Source organism: Amblyomma americanum, chromosome 4 (assembly GCF_052857255.1).
Source record: "Amblyomma americanum isolate KBUSLIRL-KWMA chromosome 4, ASM5285725v1, whole genome shotgun sequence".
Lineage (NCBI taxonomy): Eukaryota > Metazoa > Arthropoda > Arachnida > Ixodida > Ixodidae > Amblyomma > Amblyomma americanum.
This window is the reverse complement of record NC_135500.1, coordinates 222,789,566-222,816,806: the sequence shown is the minus strand read 5'-3', so window position 1 is coordinate 222,816,806 and position 27,241 is coordinate 222,789,566. Positions and strand designations below refer to the sequence as shown.

The following is a 27,241-nucleotide window of genomic DNA, read 5'->3' as shown; positions in this document are numbered from 1 at the left end:
TCATTATTAAAACAATATCTTTATTGCTCTATTAAATCACTGGGTAGAACAGACTGGCCAAGCCCTGACATTTGTGCCATTATGAAATGTACATACAGCCGTGCCCTGTTAGTATGACTCCCTTTAAAAGGACGACGAATTATGGACACTTTTTCTGGGGACCAATGCATTTCAATGCATTTACGCCTTGTTGATATGGAAACGCTGTCCGGACAGCGTACAGAGCGAAAATGCACAGACCCCATTGAAGCCTATGTATTTCTGTCACGTTAATATGGTCAACGATGAGAAGCAAATCTCGACTGCCCCAACCAGACACCATTGAAAGGCAATGCGAAAATGCGAATGCCTTTGTGACGACCATTTTTTTTTCATGTTTTTGCAGTGCCAAGGTGCCCAGTTTATGTTCCTTGCAGTTCTTTGTATTTCATTAGTTGATGTGAATAATGTAAAGCTGCTTTCAACAGCTGCCAGCGACTAAGTATGAATATGTACTAGCACTTCATGAGATCTGAAAAGTCGTAGTAGAATATATGCCGTCATGCCATGAGACGGCACCAAGCATGCGATGCACCACTAGGGACTTCAAACTGCACTGCAATATTGAAAACATAATGCTGACCAAAGTAATGCATTTCGAATACCCAAGGTTTTGTTTAATTTTCATGTCATTGATACCACTATGCACCGAAGTAGAACTTAATTACAGTGTGTTTTTATTTCTGATTTTTTTTCATGATTCCTTATTATGAATGACTAGCTTTATGGACAGTTTTGCTCAGAAACCAAAGTGCCCATATTAACAAGGCACGACTGCACTTAGTACAGATCAGGCTGCAGTAGTGAATGAATGAAGCCAAATCAATGGGTAATATCGAACTGAGGTAGATATAACAATTGTTAATGAGAAACAACATTAAATGCAACTTAGTCATCACCATTCCTGTATTTTGTCCGTAACCGCTCCCTGATGAGAACTGCTTTGATCAATTTCTTCCAGTTGCCATACACTCGCTTCAGGCGTTTCTGAAATGAATAAGTGAAGCAAGCCTGTGAACTGTACAGTACTCATCACACAAGCAATACAAAGATTTAACACTTGTGACTAGTTCCAGGATCTCAAATTTGCAGTCCGCAAAAACTGATCAATCCTACGCAACATTAGTGGTCTAACACGGATATATTTCAAAGTGCATTATCAACACTGATTGTCAAAATCCTTGGTTTAACAAAACAACCAAAGACAAAAAGATTAAAACCAGCCGCTCTAATGTGCGCTGAAACTTGGGCCGAGCGCTGCTACAAGGGAAAAATACTACGCCACTGAAGATGCACATTACTCAGCAGTTAAAAGAGCGAAACATTCCTTTCTTCATCAAGACTTACCCGAGTGATAACCAATAATCCAAGAAAATTTTTGAAAGCGGTAAATCCACAACTGTACAGCAGCATCCTTACTAATGGTAACGGCAACGCTGTCAGCGATGCTCAGTGTACAGATATATTTAATACCACATTTTCATTAGCATTCACGAATAAATTTGAAAAACCATTCCTTTCACTACCTTTTGGTACCAAGCTGGCAATGCCAGCCATTCTTTTCCTTGCAAATTTTCTCAGTCACCCTCAACAGATATCATCCCAGAAGGCTGGAAGATGGGAAAGGTCATTCCTGCGTTCAGTCAGGTATTGAAGATTTACCACTCAACTACCCTCCCATTTCGCTGACTAGCACCCCTTGTAAACTCATGGAATATGTCATCTACTCTCAGGCCATGTAGCATCTAGATCCTACAATTTTTTTCAGTCCATTCCAACACAGATTTTATGGGGACCTGCCCCGCCGTCCCCTTTCTCTGCTTTTCCGCCCGCGATGCACCCTGCAGCAACAGCATCGCCTCGATGAGGGGCGCGCCACGTGCCTCTCCCTGGTAAGTTACTTCAACTAACATGAGAGGGTGTCGTAGCGCCACAGAAGGCACGATTGCTGCGCGTACGGGGCGGAGAGCATCACTCTCTTCGGCTGAGGAATGCAGTTTCCGTGTGGACGTGTCGCCACGATGCTCCGCTCTTCCCCAGAGGGGCGAGGCCTCATAGTGGGAACATTCCCCTACCAGCTCGTCCCATCCGGCCACGGAGTTTCCCCTTGCCCTAGTGTGGGTGAACATTCGCTCGTAACCTTGCTGGTGAGTCGGACGACCTCGATTCCTTAGCGTGTTTTGTTGCTAGCTGGCGGTATTGTTGTTGTAGCAATAAATGCTCTGCTTGTGTCACCCAGAGTGTCGTTCCTTTGTTCCCTCAGAGCAAGGCCCGCCGTGGTCGGCGTGCGCGGTAGTGTACGTCATCACGGGGTGGGGTCCAGGCCGTTTTGAACTGTGTCAGCCGCAGTTAAGCGGGGTGAAACTATTTATTTCCCCTATTCAACCGCATATCTGCCAGCCCAACATGGGGCTCGCCCTTGGAGCACTGGACGACTATCCGGTTCAAGGAATGCTCTGTCCGGACTTGACAAGTGCTAGGCCTAGTTTGAATTTTGATCGCTAGAACCTGCGGCATGCTTTCCTGAGTGCGAGGTGTATTGCGCTGCAGCATGCTTGAACTTTTCGACATGCTCAGCACATTTTTCATCAAGTTTTCCCAGGAGTTTCTTCAAGCGAACCACTCGGTCCGCATTGAGGGAGCGCGAGGCCTAGCGCCCGCAGAGTTGCCAAACCCGAAGCGAGTGAGTATGGAAGCCCCGTGGATGGTACGAGTTTTCTGTATATCTCTACTGTCTTTTTTGACTCTGGGAGTCATGGCTCCAAAGCTCGGGTGGCCTGGGGCCACGGGTGCTGCTATGAGCTCGCTGGTATTGCAGTTCGGCACTGGGCGCTCCGACACTATCCGATACGGTGGACGCCGACCGCTCAGAAGCTGCTTCGTGCAGTGAGCGGGGTAGGACCACCCCACAGAGCTGATGTCTCCTTGCGGCTGCGTGCACGTAACCCGTTGCGGGTCTTTGATTTGTTTCGTGGTCGTTGTCAGAGTGGTAGTTAGACCTAAGGCTCTTCGGGGCTGCCTGCACCATGTCAGAAGAGACACGGCCACAGGACAGTGGTGTTGAAAGGGGGCGCGCTTTGCTGCCTACCCGTTTTGTAGCGATAACTACACTACGCCACCTCTTCGACCCTTCAGCCATTGGTCACGTGGTGCGGCCATTGGTCATGTGGTGCGGAGCAGCTGCTGCTTCCGGCGGCGTGGCACGCAACAGCTGTGCGCATGCGCTGTGTCAAGTGGGACAAAGATGAAGAAGGAACACCCAGAAAACGGAGCGGCGAAAGACTGGCTTAGCAATTCAACTGAGCTAGTTCCGCTCGGCCAGATGTAGCTATCACGTCACTCCAGGTTTAACGAGAGCTAAACCACAGAAATTTTTTTTTTAACCTCAAACGAACTAAGCAGTCTTGTTCAACTCAAGAAAGGATTTTGTTCACTTGAACTTTGCATTTGCACAAGCGCCCAACATGTATTGCTAGCGACCCTTACACAAATTTCTTTAGCCAGTCTATAGACTGTCCATATACTTGTCAATCACAAAGTGATGAACATTATATTAGTTATCTGGCAAAACTTGAGAAAAACACGCATATCCTGCAGACTAGACAAAGAAATTTGGTTAGTGCCGACGCCTAGGGCATATTATACCGAGCAGTCTCTTTCTTATACTGTTCCAGTATTATTAAATAAATTGAACAAAGAATTGTTTGACCCCTTTCAGCATTCAAGTGATGTTATTAAGCGAGTTTTTCTTAGCAAGATTACGTAATATTGCACTCAGTTTAAACCTATACCTATTATTTTTTTTTGTTTCCCCGTGACCAGTTATTTGTTTTTCTAATACCTATGTTTGTGCTGCAATGCATAGCGCTGCTTTTTTACAAAGTGTTTTGTTATTTTGTTTCATGTTTATTTGGAAAATTGAAAATCTCTGCCTGTGTACTGTACTGCCAAGTTGATAAAGGGGGCAGGACCTCTGTCAAGCTTACGAGCTTTTAGTCCTGTCTCCTTCTCTGTCCAAGAGAAAATAAAGACAATGAATGAATAAATGGTCCATAGACTCTCTATAGACAAACCCTACAGAACACTCTATAGGTAATACAAATCCTATAGGAAGTCTATAGATTTATAGCCATACACTTCTAATAGACTTTTGTCTACAGACAACCAAAAAAATATCTACAGGAAGGCAACAGTCTATAATTCTAGACACTATCTATAGACCATTTTTGTAAGGGGAGTCAAGCATTACGCCATAAGGCCCTTGCAGACGTAGTTTCCACTCCTTAGACCTATGTTAAAGGCATGCCAAGAGCATTTTGGCAACCTTGCAGCTCCGGTGAAGTCACCCAGGCTTGCTGTCCGGTGCACATCGTCTCACTGCAGCCTGCTGCGATGAAGCGGCCTGTATCCTGTTCACCGCATATATCCGGGGCACTTGTGGCGAGGCCAGTCAGCAGTAGCCTCCGGCTCCTGTTACCCTGGCGACTACTGTAGAATCCAGGCCTGCAGTTTTCAACTAGCCATCTCTTCGCGGGCCTGCAGACACGTAGTCCACGGGCCATGCGAGTCGTCCCAGTGGAGATCTTCACGCCGCCTTCGGAACGAAAGTCTGCGTGGATGTTGTTGGCGTGACCTCCGCTACAAGACCTGCCTCAAGGGCATGAGGACCAGGAGACTCCTCCATAGCATGTACTTTCAGGCATGTATGTCTATTTAAGGTTGAGGGGATGTGGGGACCTGCCCCGCTGTCCCCTTTCTTTGCTTCCAGCGATGCACCCTGCAGCAACAGCATCACCTCGATGAGGGGCGCACCACGTGACTCTCCCTGGTTAGTTACCTTAACTAACATGAGAGGGTGTCACAGCGCCACAGACGGCGATATTGCTGTGCGCGCGCAGAGGAGAGCATCACTCTCTTTGGCTGGAGAACGCCATTTCGTGCGGACGTGTCGCCGCGGTGCTCCGCTCTCCGCCAGCAGGGCGAGAGCCTCATCGGGGGAACATTCTCCCGCCAGCTCGTCCCGTCCGGCCTCGGAGTTTCCCCTTGCCCTTGCGTGGGCGAACGTTCACTCGTAACCTTGCTGGCGAGTCAGACACCCTCGATTCCTTAGCGTGTTTTGTTGCTAGCTGGCATTATTGTTGTTGTAGCAATAAATGCCTGTTTGTGTCACCCAGAGTTTCGTTCCCTTGTTTCCTCAGAGCATGGCCCGCCATGGTCGGCATGCGCTCGGTAGCGTAGATGATCAAGGGGTGGGGTCCAGGTGGTTTTGAACTGTGTCAGCCGCAGTTAAGCGGGGAGAAACTATTTATTCCTCCTATTCAATCCCACAATTTTGAAAAGGCCTGTCATGTGAGACTAAGCTTGCTAGGTTCCGTCACAATCTTCATTCCAACCTTGATGCTAACTTACAAACTGATGCCACATTTTTAGACTTTGCCAAAGCATTTGATAAGATACCTATTAAATGCCTACTCCTAAAGCTTTCCTTCAAAGGAACAATGCATAAAATTTTTACATTGGGGAAAGTCTTTTTTTCTGGCAGTAACTTTTGCACCGAACTGAGTAGGACTCAACATTACTTCATATGGTAGAATCCCACTGTTACATTCCCGGGTGTTGCATTTTCTCCGCTGCTACATTCTTGTGAGCCAGTCCCGTTCAAGGTGTCATAGAAGCCCACGCAATACAGAACCGCCTGCTATGTTACAACTGTGGCAGTGTTCCCGCATGCTACATCACGGATGTCACTTCTCAATGGTGCTTTACCTCATGCCAGCATTTTGACAGCCACTGTCTAGTACGTGCGCTTCCTGGCTACTACGTTTCCCAGATGGTACTTTTTTTTCTGCGGCCCCTAAGAAACGGACCCAGGGGGCCTGCATGCCTCAAATTCTCTTGCAGAATAAAGTTTTGATCAGCACCATCGCCTCTCAGCTAGTCGCGAGGTGGCTTGCTGCTGGTGGAGTAATTATGTAGCAATATGGGGAGTGATCTTCGAAAACATGCAGGTTGCTCACGAACTGAACAACACTTGCAACAAAACATGATGGCGACCCACAGATCACACGAAAAAGTGTAGATCCATGGATGTCGCGGGATTGCAAAACTGGGGAGCGGGACAGACATGGGACCTTCGAGAAAGGAGAACCGTGATCACCGTGATCAGGCACGCGCTTCCACTGAAGCAGGTGGTGGGGTGCATCACATCGCAGCAGTACACGAGAAGAAAACACAATCCGATTGCTTCGGGTTTGTTTTTTCGGTGACATCTTCTGTGAACCACAAATACAAAGTGGTTTTATTAAACTACTACTTACGTCATTTTTTAAAACAGTAATAAAATTATTTTGGCTGTCTTTATTGTTTTCATTTTCCAATCACAAGGTGATGAGGTTGAGTCTATTTATTCATGGAAACCCAAAAAACAAAATAACAGCGAAAACCAGAACACTCTTAAGTGCACCTTTAAGGACAGAAGCTCACAGACTCTTGAATGCCATAGCTTTTGGTTTTGGCATGTCACGACGCTGACATTGTTTATTCTGCAGGACGCCCCTGATACAGCTATTGCTGGGAGGGCACAGCAGCATTCTTTACAGCAGCATGGCTAGATTTGCCTGGCTGGTTATGCAGGTTCTTTGCCTCGCCGGGCCGCCGCCTGGACCTACCAAGCTCGGTCTGGATGGGCATGCGCTGTGCAACAGCGCATGCTTGGACCTCAAGTCAGCGATTTTTCAAGATGACCAACGCAGAATTCAAGCTGCTATCATCAGGTGGCATCACCGGGCTTCTGCGACAGCGACGTCACCAGACAATGCTATAAAACCCCCGGATCGTCCTGTGAACATCAGAGGGCACGGCAGCATTCTTCAGAACAGCATGGCTAAATTTGCCTGGCTGCTTTCTACAATCTATATCATTAAATTCGTTCCAGCCATTATGCAGTTGTGATCCTGCTGTGCCCTCAGAAGTGTCTTTGCATGATTGTTGACTCCTGGTCAGTTCTCTTGATTCTTGTGTGCGGGGACGTTGAGCCTAATCTAGGTCCCGGACAAAAGGAAACATTAAGCATAATCCTGGAAGAATTGCAGGAAATGAAGGCAGGTAACGGGAGTCGCGATGCAACACTTTCTGAGATAAACTCAAAACTATCAAAGATAGACGAGGTTCTAGAATTATGCAAAGCTAATGAAGAATGGATACGGCAACTTGAGGAATCGGTGAAGCATTTGCAAAAAGCCTTGGCAACGCAAGGCAAGAAAATGGTGGATTGCGAGGATGGCTACACCACACTGGCAAACGCCCCGCTATATGTATACCCCCCCCCACCCACCCCCTCCCCTGATACCTCTGCGCATGTGCGCAGAATGAGAGGCGCTATCAATTGGCTCCGGCACAGTGTCAGACTTGGCTACTGCGCAACGGAGGCGTACAGCTGGGCACGCGCCAGCACCAGTGCGTCTGCCATGGCTTCGACGGCACTCCTCTGGAATGTGCAGACCGGCGAGGCGCGGAGGCGGCGGCTCCGGCGCACCCGCTGTGCCGTGTGACACTGCTGCTCCTCGCGCATGCGCAGCATGGCTCTCCAGGAGCCACGTAAAACTGCTCAACCTCGGCCAGTGTAGCTCACGCTACAACAAATAAAAAAAATCTCTACATTAAGCGGGCCTATTAAAATGTGATGGTCATCACCAAATGTTTTTATCATATTGTGGCACAAGCACAGTATTATTTTTTCTTTTTCTCTGTCCACAATATATTTCATAGAATGCAAGCCTAACTAGCAAGTCTACAGATAGAGAGAGAGAGAATGATGAACGGGAAGGCAGGGAGGTTAAGCAAACATGCAAACTGTACCTCTTCTTCACGGTTGCTGATGTTGGCTTGTTCCTCTTCCCAAGCAGCCATCAAGGTGTCTTGAAATTCTTCACACACCACCCACCCATCAAACCTGGAGACGCATGTGCACACAGCCATTCAGTTCTGCCTTAAACCCAATCACATCATTAAAATTGGCCAAGGTAGCACAATTTCGACAGCATCACAGGACCAGTTTCAAATGGCCTGGTGGTGCACTTGAATGAGCTACTTACACTGGATGGACACCACGACAGTGGCCTTCGAAGCCCACAACAGCTGGAACACAATCGATGTTCAGTTTGGCAGCCACACGAGCCAACCCAGGAGCTGCATAAAAAGCATAAGAAGCAATGATGTGCTGTAACTGTAGTAGCAGTTTGCTGCTGCTGCAGCTGATGGTAGCATGTTCTACTCAGTAAAAAGGTGCCGAAACGCCTGTTCTGCCTTGCAGCCAAGAATGCCTGGAACAAGACAGCATGGCTTGAAATTCCACCACCATTGAACAACAATGCAGTTGCATTCCTTCAGCTCCTGCTCAGGCAGTAACCCAAAGGCAAGACAACTTATTAGGTGAGCTCGTACTGGAATGCTACCGCTACAGTTGACAGCTACGACTAGCAGACAATGCAGTAAGCATGTTTTCAATTCTGCAAGACTTATCATTGTCTACATTTGATAACAGACATGTAATTTCCCGCCTGCACATCACATAGCACAAAACAAAAGTGGAGCAATCACAAATATGCTCGACACTTCTGAATTCCAATCTGATGTAATATTGCTAACTGAAACATGGTACCATGACGAGTATGAAGTAACCAAATGCTTTGCTATGCCTCATTCTCTAAACCATCTGTGGAGAGCAGGGGTGCTGCTGCAATGCTAAACAAGGATAACTTTTATTGTGAGCTAAATGAACGTTTTTCTAAAATAATGGAAGGCTATGAAACATTGGCAGTGAAGAGAGGACGTTTACTTTCAGCCTTGTATCATCCCTGTGAAGAAATGTCTCTCCCTTTCTATCATTCCTAGATGAATCCTTGGATTGGACTGATGGATGGACTTATTCTTGGCAGTGACATTAGCACAAATCTGCTGAGCTCTTCACTACAGAAGGACAACACAAATTTGTGTGCATGCTTCTGCACTCAAGGTGAACATGTCAGCAAATATAATTGAGCATCCAACTTGCATACAAGTGAACACGTCTACATTAATTAACATTTTTATTACTAACATACACTATAAGCCGATTCACATGGTGTTAGTTTTGTTCACATTAGCGATCACCTGCCTATCTCCTGGGCAATGTGTTCAAGCTAAAAGCCTCAAATGCCTGCTTGAACGGATTCCAGAACAAAAATGACAGCACGGCCCCGCCGCGGTGGCTCAGTGGTTAGGGCGCTTGACTACTGATCCGGAGTTCCCGGGTTCGAACCCGACCGCGGCGGCTGCGTTTTTATGGAGGAAAAACGCTAAGGCGCCCATGTGCTGTGCGATGTCAGTGCACGTTAAAGATCCCCAGGTGGTCGAAATTATTCCGGAGCCCTCCACTATGGCACCTATTCTTCCTTTCTTTCACTCCCTCCTTTATCCCTTCCCTTAAGGCACGGTTCAGGTGTCCAAAGATATATGAGACAGATACTGCGCCATTTCCTTTCCACCAAAAACCAATTATTATTATTAAAATGACAGCACGGTTGAACTCTTTTATTGCTCTGTTCTAGACAGACTTGCGAGTTTTTCACCACGACAATATCGACAAAGCCTACGAATTGTTCACTGAAAAAACTAAAAACTGTGCATGAAAAATGCTTTCCTCACAAAACGAGAAAGCGATCACATAGGGCCAGGAAGCCTTGGATACTTCAGTGTGTCTAAATGCTATAGGTGAAAAAAAATCCTTATGAACATTTTCTGAAAAGCAAAGAGCCCTCACAGATTTGACCCTTTATAAGGCACGAGCTGTATGCGTGACCCACATGCATAAAAATGGTAAAATTGCATTCAGAACCACTTTAGAAATTGAATGCTATATCTTTAAAGCTGTTTTGACCATTACAGGGGTACACATTTGCACCAATAACCGCTTAAAAACACCTCAAATGTGGCATGTATCTATGCCTAAATTTTTTTTATGCACAAGAAAACTTGCATTAAATTTGAAAATTGCTTTAATAAGTACTATGAAGCAGTTGACTTAAAAAAACAAACTCAAAAGCTCAAAAAAAATTTGAAAATTTTATTCCCCCCCTTTCCCAAACTGGGCCACATTGAACTGCATAGCTGCGCTTTCAAAAACAGAACACCAAGGAGGCCAATTAGCTAAGGATAAAAACCCGCTGAATGGCTTGTGTAATAGTGCGGTAGTATTCAGCACACAAAAATTTGGTACATAGGTACACCGTTGGCTGTTGGAAGCAAATGGGACAACATGTATCCCGCTGTCCTAGAAAGGGTTAATAAGATTCAAGAAACAAAACAAATACCCAACTGTGCAGAAGCTTAAAGCGCTATATTAAACAACTTTTTGATATCGAAGCACTACACAATCCAGACCTTAAATAATGTCAAGGCGTTTATTTGAAGCACAGGTCGGTTGGTCTTGGTTGTCCGGCGACACGACGGGCACACTCACAGGCGTCGTTCGAAAAACCCAGCTGCACTTCGTCTGCTTCTTCGTTGTCCCGCTTGAACTCGTCCGCTTCTTCGCTGCGCTGCGCCTGTCGGTCCCATTACAATTACTCTCCCTCCGAAAAAGGAGCCATCCTGGCGATTTACGGAGAGGAGAGGATGGGCGGGTCATAGTAAGGCTTGAGGCGCTCAACGTGCACAGTTTCGCGCCCCCGGTGGCGGTGGTCCGAAGAGGGAACGAGCGGCTCAACGATATAAGTCACCGGAGAAGTTTGGTGGACAACCCGGTAAGGTCCGTGAAAGCGAGACAGTAGTTTCGTGGCGAGGCCGGGAGTGGAGGAAGGCACCCAGAGCCAAACGAGGGCGCCAGATGGGTATGACGCTGAAGGGTCCGGGGAATCCCGACGGTGCTTCTGATCCCATTGTTGCTGTGTGGTGAAAGAGCGGGCAAGTTGCCGGCATTCTTCGGCATACAGGTGAGCTTCGGAGAGTAAGGTGGTCTCGGAAGGGTCAGGGTGATAAGGAAGGATGGTGTCCATGGTGGATGTAGGCTCCCGGCCATATAAGAGGAAGAAAGGAGAAAACCCCGTTGTTGTCTGAGTAGCTGTGTTATACGCGTACGTGACGAACGGGAGCACTTGATCCCAGTTGGAGTGGGCGGTGTCAACGTACATGGCGAGCATGTCACTCAGAGTGCGGTTGAACCGCTCAGTCATGCCGTTGGTCTGGGGGTGATAGGCGCTGGTGTAGCGATGAACGATTTGGCATTGCTTGAGCAGGGCCTCGACGACGTCCGAGAGAAAAACACGGCCGCGGTCACTCAGAAGTTCTTTCGGGGCGCCGTGACGAAGAACAAGACTGTGTAGAATGAAGTGGGCGACATCGTTTGCGGTAGCAGATTTGAGAGCCGACGTTTCGACGTAACGGGTGAGATGGTCAACGGCAACGATGATCCACCGATTATTAGCCGAAGTAGTTGGAAGCGGGCCATAAAGATCAATGCCGATGCGGTCAAAGGGACGGCCAGGGCAAGGTAACGGCTGCAAAGGAGCGGCGGCGGGGTGGGGAGGTTTCTTGCGACGTTGGCAGGCGATGCATGACCGAATGTACTGACGTATATAGCGGTACATACCTCGCCAGTAGAATCGCTGACGAAGGCGAGCATATGTTTTCAGTACACCGGCGTGGCCGCATTGTGGAGCGGAGTGAAAAGAGGCACAGATTGTAGCACGGAGGTGTCGAGGGATGACCAACAGCCACTTCCGGCCGTCGGGGAGGTAATTACGGCGGTATAAGAGGCCATCACGAACGGCGAAGTGGTGGGCTTGGCGGCGAAGGGTCCGGGTCGAAGGATGCGGCGAGGGAGTGTTCAGGAAGTTTAGCAGTGAGGTGATCCAAGGATCCTTCAATTGTTCGGAGAGCATATCAGGGATGTTGAACGAAGAGAATTCGTAGGCACAGACGAGGGCAGAGGTTGACTCGCATGGGAGTGGTGAACGAGAAAGGGCGTCGGCGTCCGAGTGCTTGCGGCCGGAGCGATAAATGACGTGTATATCAAACTCCTGGAGACGTAAAGCCCAGCGGGCGAGTCGGCCAGAAGGATCTTTGAGGGAGGATAGCCAGCATAGGGCGTGGTGGTCTGTGACGACATAGAAGGGCCGGCCGTAAATGTAACGGCGGAACTTGGCAATTGCCCAAATGATGGCGAGACATTCTTTTTCTGTAACAGAATAGTTTGATTCCGCCTTGGTGAGGGCGCGGCTGGTGTAAGCGACGACGTATTCCGGATACCCAGGCTTTCGCTGGGCAAGAACTGCACCCAAGCCCACACCGCTCGCGTCAGTGTGAACTTCTGTCGGACAGGCGGGATCAAAATGGCGAAGGATGGGGGGAGAGACCAGCAGGCGACGTAAAGTGCTGAACGCGGTATCGCAGGCGGGGGACCAAGACGAAAGGTTCGGGCTGCCGGCAAGAAGCTGCGTTAAAGGGGCGATGATACTGGCGAAATTTCGGATGAAGCGGCGAAAATATGAGCATAAGCCTATAAAACTGCGAAGTTCTTTTAAGGTGGTTGGTTTGGGGAAGTCAGCGACGGCGCGAAGTTTGGCAGGGTCAGGAAGAACGCCGTCTTTGGAGATGACATGGCCTAATATTGTGAGCTGCGTTGCACCGAAGTAACATTTTTTCAAGTTTAGTTGGAGGCCGGCGTCAGTAAGGCTAGTGAGTACGCGCTGAAGGCGGTGCAGATGGGAAGGAAAATCTTTGGAAAAAACGACAATGTCATCTAAGTAACACAGACAAGTTTCCCATTTGAGGCCACTGAGAATAGTGTCCATCATCCTTTCGAATGTGGCTGGAGCATTGCAGAGGCCGAATGGCATCACATTGAACTCATACAAGCCGTCTGGGGTGACGAAAGCGGTTTTCGGCCTGTCGTTCGCCGCCATCGGGACCTGCCAGTAGCCGGAGCGTAAGTCGAGGGATGAAAAATACTCCGCTCCCTGCAAGCAATCCAGTGCGTCGTCGATTCGGGGTAGAGGATAAACATCCTTGCGTGTGATCTTGTTGAGACGGCGGTAGTCCACACAGAACCTGATGGAGCCATCTTTTTTCGTCACCAAGACAACAGGAGAGGCCCAAGGGCTGTGAGAAGGCTGTATTATGCCGCGCCGAAGCATGTCGTCAACATTGTCACGGATGACGCGGCGCTCGCTCGGCGAGACTCGGTACGGTCGCTGACGCAAGGGAGCGTGGGTACCAGTGTCAATTGTGTGAGAGACGGCCAATGCGCGCCCCAAGGAGGGCTGGGAAAGGTCGAAAGAGTTGCGGAAGCGGCAGAGAAGTTCCAAGAGTTGGTCACGGTAAGCGGACGGAAGGTCGGGAGCGATGTTACGACGAAAGACGTCGATGGAAATCGGATCGGGCGCTGTCGCACAACAGGCTAAGGCAGTAACTGGGGAGCAGGCACGGGTATCGGAGAACTCGGAAGCAAGAGCAGGGTCCAGTTCTTCAATAGAGCCGAGGCATTCGCCGCGAAGAACAAACGACGGGTAAGAAAATGGGTTGGTGACATAGATGGCGCAGTGGCCATCGGAAATCGAGACAACGGCGAATGGAATGAGGAGGCGCTGATGGCGAGTGGGTGCTGCGGTAGGTGTGAAAAGAACAGGGCCGCTGAGGAAAGAGTCGGGGCGGAGCGGAACGAGGGCTGAAGAGGAGGGAGGTATGTCGGTGTCGGCAGCTACAAGAAGCTTAGCGGAGCGCACAGGTAGGTCACACAACGAAACATCACACAGGGGAGAAAGCTCAAGTTCCGCACGGGCACAATCAATCACTGCACGGTGGGTCGAGAGGAAATCGCAGCCGAGGATGACATCGTGAGAGCAGGCGGTGAGCACAACAAACTCGATGGTATAGGCGACGTCATTGATAGTAACGCGGACCGTGCAGGCTGCGATGGGGTGGATGCGCTGAGAGGTGGCCGTACGTAGTGAAAAGTCAGACAGCGGCGTTGTCACCTTACGAAGTTTGCGGCGAAGAGCATCACTAATTACTGACACTGCAGCACCCGTGTCGACGAGCGCGAGAACGGGGACGCCTTCAACAGACACCTCAATCACGTTAGCAGGAGAACACGGAGGACTTAAAAAGTTGGCAAAACACGCAGTTCTTGCCTCCTGAACTGCGGCAGTCAGTTTTCCTCTGGGAGAGGGTCCGGGCGGCGGAGCATCGGAGAAATGGAACGTCGACGAGGGGAAGGCGAGCGACGAGTAGGGTACTGGGAGCGATGTGTAGAGGAGGCAGAAGAGACATTAGGCAAGGGCGGCCCGGAATCGTACCGGAAATTGCGCATGAAATCGCCAGAACGAGGAGATCGCTGACGGCAAAAGCGTGCGACATGGCCCGGAAGACCGCAGGAATAGCATATCGGTCGATTGTCCTCGGTACGCCAAGGGTTCGTAGGGTTTCGGCGGGGTCGACGAACCGGGACCTGCGGCGGGGGTATAGACGGCGGTGGAGCATAAAAGGCCGGGCTGCTAGGGTAGGCGGCAGAGGTGGGCGAGCGCCGTGTACCGGTGACTGCTTCAGCATAGGTGAGCGGCGCTGCCACAGGAGGAGGTGGGGGACTGGATGGCAGAACTGCAGCGACCTGCTCCTGAATAACACGACGGATTGTGGGCGTGAGAGATGGCGCCAGGTCGTGCGGAGGGCAAACGGGGTCGGGAAGGTGATGCAGCAGAGAAAGCTGGCGAGCGACCTCTTCGCGGATGAAGTCTTTAACCTGCTGCATGAACAGGGACTGCTCAGCAGACGAGCCACCAAGGGCCAAGCCAGCAAGACCCCCCGCAGGCGCGCCGGACTGCCGCGTAGATGCGCGTTGCTTGCGGAGTTCGTCGAAGCTTTGGCACAGCTGGATGACGGTGGCGACGGAGGTGGGGTTCTTCGCCAGCAGCATCTGGAAAGCGTCATCGGCTATGCCTTTAAGTATGTGGTTGACTTTATCCCCTTCGGACATGGAGGGGTTGACACGCTTGCACAGGTCAACGATGTCCTCGATGTAGCTGGTGAACGTCTCGGAAGGGAGCTGAGATCGAGCACGAAGACGTTGCTCGGCGCGAAGCTTCCGGACGGCGGGGCGGCCGAAAACGTCGGCGAAGCTTGTTTTAAAGGACGACCAGGTGGGAAGGTCGGCCTCATGGTTGCGAAACCATAGGTTGGCAACGTCCGTTAGATAGAATAGGACGTTGCTAAGTTTGACGGAATCGTCCCACCGATTGTAAGTGCTGATGCGCTCATAGGAGGCCAGCCAATCGTCGACGTCTTGGTCATCGGTGCCACTAAAAGGAGAAGGGTCACGCTGGCGCTGCACCCCGTGACAGAGTACGGTGGCAGGGAGGGGCTGCGATGGTTCACTCGGACCTTCCGGCATGGTGGCGGAGACGAGGAGCGTTCCACTTCGAAGTTCCAGGATGAGGACCGGGACGGGAACCGAGGCACCTCCACCAAGTGTCAAGGCGTTTATTTGAAGCACAGGTCGGTTGGTCTTGGTTGTCCGGCGACACGACGGGCACACTCACAGGCGTCGTTCGAAAAACCCAGCTGCACTTCGTCTGCTTCTTCGTTGTCCCGCTTGAACTCGTCCGCTTCTTCGCTGCGCTGCGCCTGTCGGTCCCATTACAATAACAACATTCTCATGTTGTTATGCATTGTCGTCAGCCCAAGTGAATGCTTTTTTTACCATACCTCGGCACGTGATGATATGTTCACCTACTCGGGCTTTTTATAATCCCACTTAGATGTGCCCTATTGTTCTTCCTCTTGTTTGGTTGTTAGGTTCACGCTCTCTCATGTAGCTCGTCTCTGGTTACCAGCAGATATATAAGTGCGCCTGGCTTCATTTGTCGTCAATAAAGTTGAAAGTTGCGCTTCTATCCTGTCGTCCCTACCCCTTTTTCCTGTGAACATCTATTTAGCGCACAGCCTTCCAAAAGTGAACATGTACCAATTAGCCCGTCAGAAAGCCTTACTAATGGTTATCGTACTGACCATTTTAGCAATGGTGATTGTCATTAGGAAGCTGTTACCGACTCTTGCCGGACCACCTCATGGCCAAGTGCTCAGGTAGGTGTCCACTACATAGTGGAATGCCTTCACAAGCAGCATTTAGAAACCAGTGCAAGGTGTATGCTAGTGCAGTGGAAAATCAGGGGCTGCAACAATATACATCATGAAGTGAACCATGCCAGAATCAAATGAACCTCAGATCATTGCATACTTTTACTTTTTTATCCATTTTCTCCACACATCTCTTCCCTGCACCCCATGCCACTTGACAGCTTCAAGTTGCACGAGATTTAGCTTCAGGCAGACATAGTGAAGGCAGTAGATTTTCCTTCAAACACAATGCACACAACCACTGAGGCTATTACAAAGTGTCTCATGCACAATAAGGTCCCTGAGAAGCGAGTACTGAGCTGAGACTCAACATAGTGAAGTCACGGCAGATAACTTTAAACCAAGTTTCGCTGCCTACAGTTACATAGGTAAAATATTTGAAGAAGAAAAGTCTCACTGCATTCAAAGGGCCACACAAGACCTCAGCTGAGAACTTTGCTCTCACTCACCTCTGAGGTGAACTGTCCCAATTGGAAGCATGCAGCTCTTGAAAAGCTCCACGTTGCCCCACTCATTGCGGGGCACCTTGCCATTGAAGGCGATTGGTGGCATGTACGGCTCTGTCTGCCAGTGGCCAAACAGTTCCAGAGGTTGCTCTTTCAGGATCTGCCCAGACAACTGCATTTGCCCAGAAAGACATGCGGACAGAGAAAGTTCACAAAACAAAAATGCTGGCCTACATTGCCACCAAAACCAAACAAATCCATGAAACATGAGCAATATATTCCTTAATTTCATTCATTGGTGTGCAAAAGAAAATTTGCAGCATGAAGTCAAAAGGACCCTCATGCAATGTGTAGAAACTTTGCAAGTTACACCTAATTTTATAGCTATGAACTTATTAGGTTCCCCCAAATGTGATTCTAAGTGGCTGCACCATCTAAAGAGTTGAGGTTCTACTCTGAAGGCTGCCAGTTCAATGGCATCATTTTGAGCCTTTTTTTTCAAGACTATGACATTAGTCTTCAGCAAAGTTAGCTTCGGTTTCATCAAATTTACTACTCAAAATGCACGGAACTGCCTCTAAACCAGGGGTTTCAATCTTTCTAGCCCCACGGAACTGTGACGGTGTTCAAAAGGTGCTGAGGAAACCCACATGTCCTGGCTTCTGTCTCTTCTTGCCTGACATACATGCAAAAAGAATTTAGGGCCTTCTTAACCATATTCTTAGCATTTAGGTTGCCAGCTGTGGTGTCTAAAATGACTGTCCATTGTTCTTTTTGAAATTTTCTAACTAAAACTCCAGTCGGAACTGGTTCGGCTGCGTTTATATGGTACGCATGAGTCACAGAAAATGGTATGCATAAGTCACATTCATGTTACAGAAAAAGGCAATAAGGCATGTAGCTGGAATCAGTTTCACAGCCCACACCCGTCCTTTCTTCCTTCAATACAAATTATACCAGTTAACATTATGCACGAATATCGACTAATGTACTAGCTTACGTTTTCATCCCCCATAGTGAATGAATTTCTGAAATTTCTAGCCAAACTTACACTGAAAGAGAAAGTTGTTTTTACAAGGCCTAGAAACTCCATGTGTCTCCATGTGTCGATAGAATTGCAAATCCAGACCTGGGGTGTGACCTGATCTCGGTGATCAGAACTGACAACGCACTCCCTCATCAGAACAGGATTTCACCACCCTGGTGTACATAGCCAGAAGCTTCCATGAACAGACTAATTAACCCTCAACCCTCAGTCCCAAGCAGCTGAGCAGCAACTGACCAAGGCGGCGGTCAGACCTGTGACGCAGTGGAGCGTGCTAAGAATCACTGGTTCCGGACAAGCCGCGATTGGAATCTGAACCTGGCAACATTTAATGCTAGAACCTTATTCAGTGAGGCTTGCCTAGCAGTGCTGCTCGAGGAACTAGCGGGCATTAAATGGGATGTCATAGGGCTTAGTGACATTAGGACGACAGGTGAGGCGTATACAATATTAAAGGGCGGGCACATACTGAGCTATTGCAGATTAGCGGATATATGAGAACTAGGTGTCGGATTCCTCATCAATCAAGGTATAGCTGGCAACATAAAGGAGTTCAATAGTATTAACGAGAGGGTGGCAGCTATCATAATTAAGCTCAATAGGAGGTACAAATTGAAGGTGGTGCAGGCCTACGTGCCTACATCCAGCCATGATGACCAGATAGTTGAAAGCGTCTATGAAGACGTGGAATCGGCAATGAACAAAGTAAAATCACAGTACACTATACTGATAGGCGACTTCAATGCAAAGGCGGGAAAGAAGCAGGCTGGCGACCAGGCGGTACGCAACTATGAGATAGGTTCCAGGAATAGCAGGGGAGAGTTATTAGTAGCGTTCGCACACAGAAATAATTTATGGATCATGAATACCTCTCCTCCCGCAAACGAGAGAACCGGAAGTAGACCTGGAAGAGCCCCAATGATGAGACTAAAAATGAAATAGACTTCATACTATGCACTCACCTTGGCATTAAGCAGTATGTGGAGGTCATCGGAAAGGTGCGCTGTAGCGACCACAGAATGGTAAGGTCTCGAATTAGCTTAGACTTAAGGAGGGAACGGAATAAGCTAGTGAAGAGGAAGTCCATTAACAAGCGGTAAGAGGGAAAGTACAGGAATTCAGGATATCGCTGCAGAACAGATATTCAGCTTTAACTGAGAAAGACGATCTTGATGTTCATACAATGAACGATAATCTGACAGCTATCATTACGGAGTGCACAGCAGAAGTAGGCGGTAGGACGGTTCGACAGGATACTGGAAAGCTATTTCAGGCGACGAAAGATTTGATTAAGAAACGCCAAAGCATGAGGGCGTCTAAACCTACCGACAGAATAGAACTGGCAGAGCTATCGAAGTTAATAAATAAGAGCAAGGAGGGGGAAGGGGGAGAGTAGCTGACATAAGGAAGTTTAATATGGAGAGAATCGAGCATGCTCTAAAGAACGGAAGCAGCCTAAAAGCAGTGAAGAGGAAACTAGGCATAGGTAAAAACCAGATGTATGCATTAAGAGACAAGGAGGGCAATGTCATTAACAATATGGATAAGATAGTTAACGTAGCCGAAGAGTTGTACACAAATCTGTACAGTAGGCAATGTAGTCAGAATGTTAATGAGACACAGTAGCGCACAGCAATGCGTCCTCCCGCCAGTAACGAAAGAGGAAGTAAAGAAAGCCTTAGGAGCAATGGAAAGGAGAAAAGCAACTGGGGAGGATAAGGTAACAGCAGATCTGTTGCAGGATGAAGGGGAGATCATGCTAGAAAAACTAGCCACCCTGTATACGCAATAATGCCTTATGACCTCGACCGTACCAGAAGCTTGGAAGAATGCAAACATTATCTTAATTCATAAGAAAGGAGACGCCAAGGACTTGAAAAATTGCAGACCGATCAGCTTACTTAAGTCCGAAATACATCGCCTTATCGGTATACACATTCCTATTATCCCATTAACAGAGTGACCGAGTTCCCCATGGTATAATAAAGCACTAAAATGATTAAACAACAAAAAGAAAAAGATTATTTAGTACATCTAAAGCTACTAACATGACGCACGCATGGAACAAATATTTCACTGACTCCGCTAACTATGACGCTGAAGTAGCCAAAGCTAAAGGTAACTTATTTTCTTACACCTTGCCTAATATGCTGCATAACACAAAGCGCTTCTGGCAAACTATTACTGCCTCTACGTCTAGCGCAATTTCACTAACTGATCATTCTGGGCTTATATATTCTGATTTAGATGTTCCAAATATCCTAAATTTTCGGTTTTGCTCTGTATTCACTGATGAACCTCTCGATAACCTCCCAAAGTCATTGTGTTACTGATTCTCCTATGGAAAACATCTTCGAGCCGAGTGGAATATCAAAAACCATAAAATCGTTACCAAATTCATCATCTGCTGGTGTCGACGGCATCAACCCGAAAATCCTGAAAAATACTAAAGTTCTGTGTAGTGTCATATTATCTCTAATTTTTCAGCAGTCGCTTTCTTCATCCTCACTACCACACGATTGGCGGATCGGGGAGGTCATTCCAGTCTACAAAAAAGGTAACCGATCATCACCACTTAATTACAGACCAATCTCGTTAACAAGTGTTTGCTGTAAAATCATGAAACCTGTAAGATATTCCCATACTGCCAAGCTTCTATCAATGCATAATTTTTTTCATACTAATCAACATGAATTTCGCGAAGGTCTTTCCTGTGATACACAACTTGCTCTCTTCCTTAATGACATACATGCATGTCTACATTATAACGTTCCTATGGATGCCATATTCATAGATTTTGAAAAAGCCTTTGATAAAATCCTTCATGCACGCCTCATTCTTAAACTTTCACGCCTAAATTTTCACGCTTTGGTTCTGGATTGGATCCGTGCTTTCTTAATGGACCATTATCAATTCATTCACACTAATTCTCATTTGTCATCATTTTCTCCTGTTCTGTCTGGCATTCCACAAGGATCTGTCTTAAGCCCCCTCCTATTTCTTATTTATATAAATGATTTGCCCTCTAACATCACTCCTAACATACGGCTATTTGCTGACAATTGTCCAAATACAAATCCACTTTATTTCCAACCTACAAGTTGGGGGTCCCCCAGGCAAAAAGCTGTCACAGACAGCCTACAGGCAGCATCACGCAGTGGACTTCACAGCACAATCAAATAATATGAAGATGAAGCTTATACCTACAGCAAATGCAATGCTTACATTTTCTAAAGAATGATACACACAGCAGATGTCAAAAATGATTATGAACATGAAGCTTATACAAATAGCAAATGCCGTGTTTTCACTTCCTGAAGAGTTATAAAGTAATATTTCAATATAATATATTTCATTTCAATACATTTACAAACGAAAACAAGCTAGCACATTATGATGCAAACAAAAAATAATCAATTAAAAACCAATCAGTTGTCCGTCGGTCGAGTAATGGTGTCAGTTCTTACTGTCAGTGCCATTTATATGCATATGCATTTATATGTCATCTATCGCCCAATAGTCAACCAGTACGACATTACCATCCTCCAAGAAGACTTGCTACGCGTCCAAGAGTGGTGTAAAACCTGGCTAATGTCATTAAATTCTGCTAAAACTTCTCTTCTTTCATTCCACCGCCGGCGCAACCACCAGGATGCAATTTATACAATTAACAACCTTCCCATTAAATCAGTAGATTCCTATAAATATCTCGGCATCCATTGAAGTAAAAATCTAACCTGGTCGCAACACGTTCACCATGTAACTAATTCAGCTAATCAAGTTTTAGGGTACCTGCGCCGTAACCTTGCCTTAGCACCGCGTTCCATAAAATTGCTTGCTTACTTAACATTTGTATGGTCGAAATTTGAGTTTGCATGCGCCACCTATGATCCTAACTTTGCTAACCTCATTGACACGATTGAATCCGCCCAGAATCGCGCTGCAAGATTCATTTGTTCTAATTTTTCATATTTCATTTCGTTTCATTTTGTTACCTTAAAGGCACCAAAAAAGGGGTGTTACATAAGGGGTGGAAACAATTAAAAGCACAAATTCACAATAACAGGAAAGTTTTTACATTTTCAGCGAAAAGACTTGGGCAAGTGATGACTGCAACGTTGTTTGGAAGGCCATTCCAGTCTGCGGCTGCATGAGGAAAGAAGGAATTAGAAAAAGTGATGGTGTGTGAGCGTGGACGGGCAACTTGTAGGTGATGGCTGGTGCGATGAGATATGCCTGCTGGGGGAAGAATATAAGGTGCGATGTGCATACAGAGATGTCATCAGTGTAAAGGGAGATTTCAACTGTAGGAGGCAAGCATTTTTCCAAGCCAACAAGTAGGATATTGAAATGGGGAAATACTCCGCGAGATATTTGATGCAAAGCTATGTCACCTTCACTTGTTGACATGAAAATCGATCTTTTGTGCATATGGCCAGTTATTTTTCAGTCCATCAATGCCAATTGATTGCAAGGCTGAATGAATTGCCTCACGTGTGACGTTATCAAAGGCTCCCTTCAAGTCAAGAAACACAGCAATGGTCATAGACCGCACTGCTTTGCTGCGTTTGGCACAATTGGTAAGGGCGATAACGTTGTCAATGTCAATGCTGCTGCATCCTTTTCGGAAACCAGACATGGCCGGAAGGTAAATTCTCCTGCTCATTAGGTCCCAGGTAAGGCGGGAGTGTGCCATTTTTTCCATCAGTTTTCCAACGCAGCTCAGAAGCGCGATGGGACAGTAGGCGTTTAAGTCAATTGATGGTTTTTCAGGCTTGAGGATGGAGCTTACATCGTCCGGTCCTGGGCACGATCTTTTATTGGTAGCTGCCAAAGTCGCATGCAGTTCTTCCATAGTGAGCGGTTCATCAAGGAGGGCAGTGTTAGGTGAAGGGGTAAATTTTTGCACATCACTTCTGCGTGGTCAACCGATCGTGGTTTATGCAAAAAGACTTTTTTCTTTCAGCAGATTTAATTGGCGCCTGAAGGGGATTAAACCTTCTTAGTAACAACACTTGATATTCATGAAAAAAATTGGAGGACGCTTAAGCTTTGCCTTTAAGAGTGGAACGCGACAGCGTGTTGCAGCACTGCCAGGGAGTCCATGGAACGCCATCGCCCGTTCGGCACGACGCCTTGCCCGTTAGACAATTCGCTCTGATACATACGGTGAAACGGACGCACGGAGAGGCAAACCACGTAGAAGCGCTGCCAGGCACCTTGCCAAAAAGCTCGGGGCTCAAGTTGCAGTCGTAGTACGTCGGCACATCGTTCTCGGCAAACCCGACGCCACGAACGCCAGCATAGCTTCTGCGCCGAACGAACGGGCAGCAAGCCGCAAGCTTCGTGGTGAATGTGCTTTGAATGTGCGCTGCGTTGTTCGCCGCTCACTGCGGGATTCCTGCGTGCCCGCACGGCCTGTGCCCCAACAAGAGATATGTGAGACAGGCCTCACTCCTTTCGTTAAAACCAATTTTCATTTCATTTTCCTTCGCTTGTAGTGCGGTCCCGGTTGAAATATGTGACAGGGGTCCCTTCCTTTCATTGCACTGCCATCGCGCGCTATCTGTTAGGGCAGTGGGGTACATTGCGAGGAGGAGGGATTTTTCCCTCACGGCCGACACCGACACCGGCTTTTCTGTGACACGAGCTCCTTAACACTGTCGCGTTAAAATGTTTGCATACCTTGTCATACCTAGGCCTGGCCTTGACTACCTTGTAGGGCTGCTCCTTGACACGGACCATGCGAGCTTCCCGAAGCCAGGTCTCTCTTGAACGCAGGACATGGACACACTCACGAGCATACACTGGCTCTCCTCGCACAAACCCGAGAGTTGGGGCATCCGGTGGATAGATGGCTTCGAACTTGAGTAGGTGCCGCTTCAATGCATACAGGGGGTGATTCTTAAACCTGCACCAGACACGAATGCATCCAGTATACTGCTGTCGCCTTTTGATTCATTTAATAATTAAATAATAATGAACAAGCAGATAGAGGTTAAAATACTAAACATATGAGTAGCTTCCAGGTGCTCCATAGAATCTTGTTTGACTGAAAATCACTAAAACCAACCAAAAGCACGGCTTGCTTAGACGCACTAATACACATTTGGGAAGACTTTTCCATTCAAAGCTTGAAATTAAGTTCCGACATTTATTCCACACTGTTACTACCAAGAAATTGCACCACAATTCAGTAAGCACCTAATTACTCTAACATGTCATGAAGAAAGAGAAAACTTACTCAGCTACGCTTGCAGGCATTGGCTGTCGCTGGAGCTTTGACTGTATCTGGGTATTTTCCACACGTTCTCGCTCCGAGTAAGCAGGACTGAAAGGTTTCAGGGACTCTTCCCACCACTTTGGATCAATCCTTTTCTTTTTCACTGATGTAAGCCAGCCTGATGCAAACTTCGTTGTGATGTCTTTTACCTTGTTGCTGTCATCAAAACTAAGAACATAGCACACTGGCTCTCGAATGTGGCTTTCTGTTATGCTGCCAACAGACCCATGAACTACATCAACTGGGATCCACTTTGAATCCTTAGGAGTGAAGACTTCAACCCAATGCTCAATGCAGTCATTTGTGCCCTCAGCAAGCTTCTTTTCTTCGTCCTTTCCTGACTTCTCGCCTTTTTTCCCTGAGGAACTTTCAGCCAGCTTTTTTTTTCCTTTTGACTCCTTCAGTTTTTCCTCCTCAAAGTCACTATCACTTTCTTCAAGTGACTTATTAGACACCTTGTGCACTTTTTTCTTGCTGGGTTGTTTAGGTTCCGAACTTTTCTTCTCAGGTTTTGAGTCTGTTTTCAGGAGCTGCACGGCATCAAGAGGCACAGGATAAAGTGACATGCAAAAGCGGGCTTCAATGTGGAGACACCGCACAATTACCAAGAACAGAAGTACATACTCCCTAGCACTTTGGGCAACTTTGTTTGCCAGTGCCTTTGTAATGTCATCATGAAGGGTTCGAATCCCGGAAAAAGCACACAGCTTGCACACAAACACTTTGCAGAACAGCCTAGTCAGGCGTTCAACGTCCAGAAAGGTGACTGGCTTACCAGCATATGCCAAAAAGTCTGGAGTCAGCAAGGAAAGGGTGACACCATGCAAAGTTTGGTCCATAATAAGGCTATTCAGTTTCAATCCATGTGCCAGGAGGCAGAGAAGATGAACCTTGTGTTTGAGACCGTGGACTTCCTTACGCACCCGGTTGATGCGACGCCTCATCTCTGCCACTGGATCAAACTTTGATTTCTTTTGCTTCCCAGTGACCAAAGACTGCTGAAGTGTTATTGTGATCCCACTTTCGGGAACCTTTGGTGCGTAGCTGTCTAGGTCTGCCTCCTCAGGCACTTCCTCCCAATCTGATTCACTTGAGCTATCACTCCTCTCATGCTTGATTCTTTGCCCCATCTTCTTGTCCCTGAGCTGCTGCTTGTTACCTTCCTTCAGTTTCTTTCCCGTGGATCTTGCTAATGATCCTGCAGCACTGCTGGACTTGTCCGCATGCTTTTTATTTCTAGCAGCCAATGCTGGGGGAACAGCCTTTTGGGCAGCATGACCATGCCGGCTTCTTGTTTTTACTGGTGACCGTGTCTGCCCATTAGAAGCAGGTTGCTTCACATTATTTGCCAGTTTATTAGTATTTTTGAGTCTTTTCTGCTTAGGTGAGCCAGGTTGAGTATAGGAACAGGTCGCCTGTGGTTCGTTCTCCAGCAACATAGCACTAATCACATCTTTCAAGCAATCGGTAGGCTTTCCCTTGCCCTCATCTTCTTTGTCTTCCACTTTCTCGGTCCCATCTGGCATTGCTGCAGAGCCTTGATGGGAGAAGACAACAGAGGTCTGCTTTTGCGTTGGCCCAAGCGAAGATTTCATGCCGCCGGACAAACTGTGCGAATGAAGCGCTCTTTCTAAAGACCTTCGATTTAAATTCTCACTCGCCAGTAACGTGTTGGAAGCCCTTCTTATTTCTGAGAGTTTCGGAATTTTAACTTTTTGCTTAAATTGTTTCTTGGACGCGGATATTTTTTTCGAACTCTTTTTCTGTTCAGCTTTGAGATGGTCCCTACCGTCATCGAACTCATCGCTGGATGTACCGCCTTCAGACAAATTGACCTCCAAATTCTCAAGCTCAAAAGGCTCGTCGCCAGAACTTTCCGACGCTTGTGTGGGCTCTACATCCTTGTGTTTGATTTTCTTCGCTTGCGGAACGTCATCCTGAAATTCATCTGACGAAACTTCTCTTCTCGGGGGCTTATATTCGTCATCTGATGCGGAGGAACTCGATGGATACATTTCACCGTCGTCGATGTCCATGTCATCAAGGCTTGGTTTCTGTTCCAATGCAGGTGTCACGCTCTTCTTGTTGAGCAGTCTGCACGACCGTCTTGTAGCCATTGTGACAGCTAGGTAGCGACAAGTCTGTGGGTGACTCTGTGTGACAGGTTTCAATAACACCCACAGATCAAACGTCAGCGTGTCACAACAAAACTAACCGCTGCTTGCAACATACCCACAAATCCAAACATTAGAGCACAGCACGTGCGCGCACCAAAGTTGACACTCGATCGACGATTCTGTTATTTCCGTTTCGCATAGCAACTACAGCAACATGTTTCAACACGAAAAAGCAGCAAGGCAAGGTAAAAGCGCTCTGCTTACGGGATTGGATTGGCTCGTATAAGCTTCAGATTTCATCTCGCTTTATCATATGCACTTCTCCTGACAGGAGCAGCTGCGAGCAAAAACTCTTCCCGATACAAAGTGAAAACGCAAAGATCAAGTTGAGCGCAGAAAATGTCACGTGAGGAGCGCGCCTTGCTTGTAGGACTTTGTATCATATAAAACGCGCGGCATTTGAAAGGAACAAAGCCTGTGAGCGCTGGTCTTCCTGAGAGCTGCATGCTGGCATATCGCACACCAAACTGTGGGGAACTAACCCCGCGTGGACGACCAAAATTATACTGCACCGTAATCAGTACGTTCAACGCACCGCCAACCTTCTTTGTGGTGGTGGTGGTGATGGCTGGTAGCCTTTGCAGCGGGATCCTAGCCTGTTGAGCCGTGATCAGTGGAGTCCTAGAATGAGGAAGACACCCACTCGATCACTCAAACGAGATCAATAATCTCGCTGTTTTTAATAAATATTTCTCCTCCTCCCTTTGTGTCACCATCGCTTATTATACTAATTTTATTTACTACGACGTCGCTGATTGTACTGCACCGTTGCAAGACCAAGCAACGTCAACTCTGCCCTGCTTCGTGGCGCTTTTCGTACGAAATGCAACCAAAAAAATGAGCTGCTGTTTAACTACTGCTGAACCTGGTTAACGTGACTAAGCAGTTGTTTTTTGATACCGGACGGTTTGTTGGCGTCATGCAAAACATCCCAAAACGCTCCCCGCATAACAGCTAGCTGTCTGACAGGCGTTTCGCTGGCACTTTCACGCTGGAACACATTTACCTAAAAAAAAAAAAATAGGCAGTGGCTTAATTTGGCTAACCCTGAAATTCAACGAAAAGCAAGCACGCTCGCTAA

The 27,241-nt window shown here is 47.5% G+C and overlaps 1 protein-coding gene across 1 annotated transcript; it reads right to left on the bottom strand.

Annotated features, from left to right (window-relative positions):
* Positions 1-26,384, bottom strand: Xpc (DNA repair protein complementing XP-C cells homolog). Its single transcript, XM_077663610.1, has 6 exons — positions 23,945-26,384; positions 23,386-23,611; positions 16,659-16,827; positions 8,133-8,226; positions 7,897-7,990; positions 1-1,026 (listed from the first exon to the last, which is right to left on the bottom strand). Exons 1-6 carry the CDS (start codon positions 26,098-26,100, stop codon positions 928-930), a joined length of 2,838 nt encoding a protein of 945 aa, XP_077519736.1. The 5' UTR covers positions 26,101-26,384; the 3' UTR covers positions 1-927.
* Between the last annotated feature and the right edge of the window lie 857 nt (positions 26,385-27,241).

Bases quoted from the DNA above. Each gene is read 5' to 3' on its own strand.
- Xpc (XM_077663610.1), bottom strand. From the start codon at position 26,100: ATGGCTACAAGACGGTCGTGCAGACTGCTCAACAAGAAGAGCGTGACA. The intron at 23,612-23,944 runs GTAAGTTTTCTC...TGTCTGGTGCAG, and splicing joins ATGCCTGCAAGCGTAGCTGA to GTTTAAGAATCACCCCCTGT. The intron at 8,227-16,658 runs GTGAGTGAGAGC...CTTTTTATGCAG, and splicing joins TGGGACAGTTCACCTCAGAG to CTCCTGGGTTGGCTCGTGTG.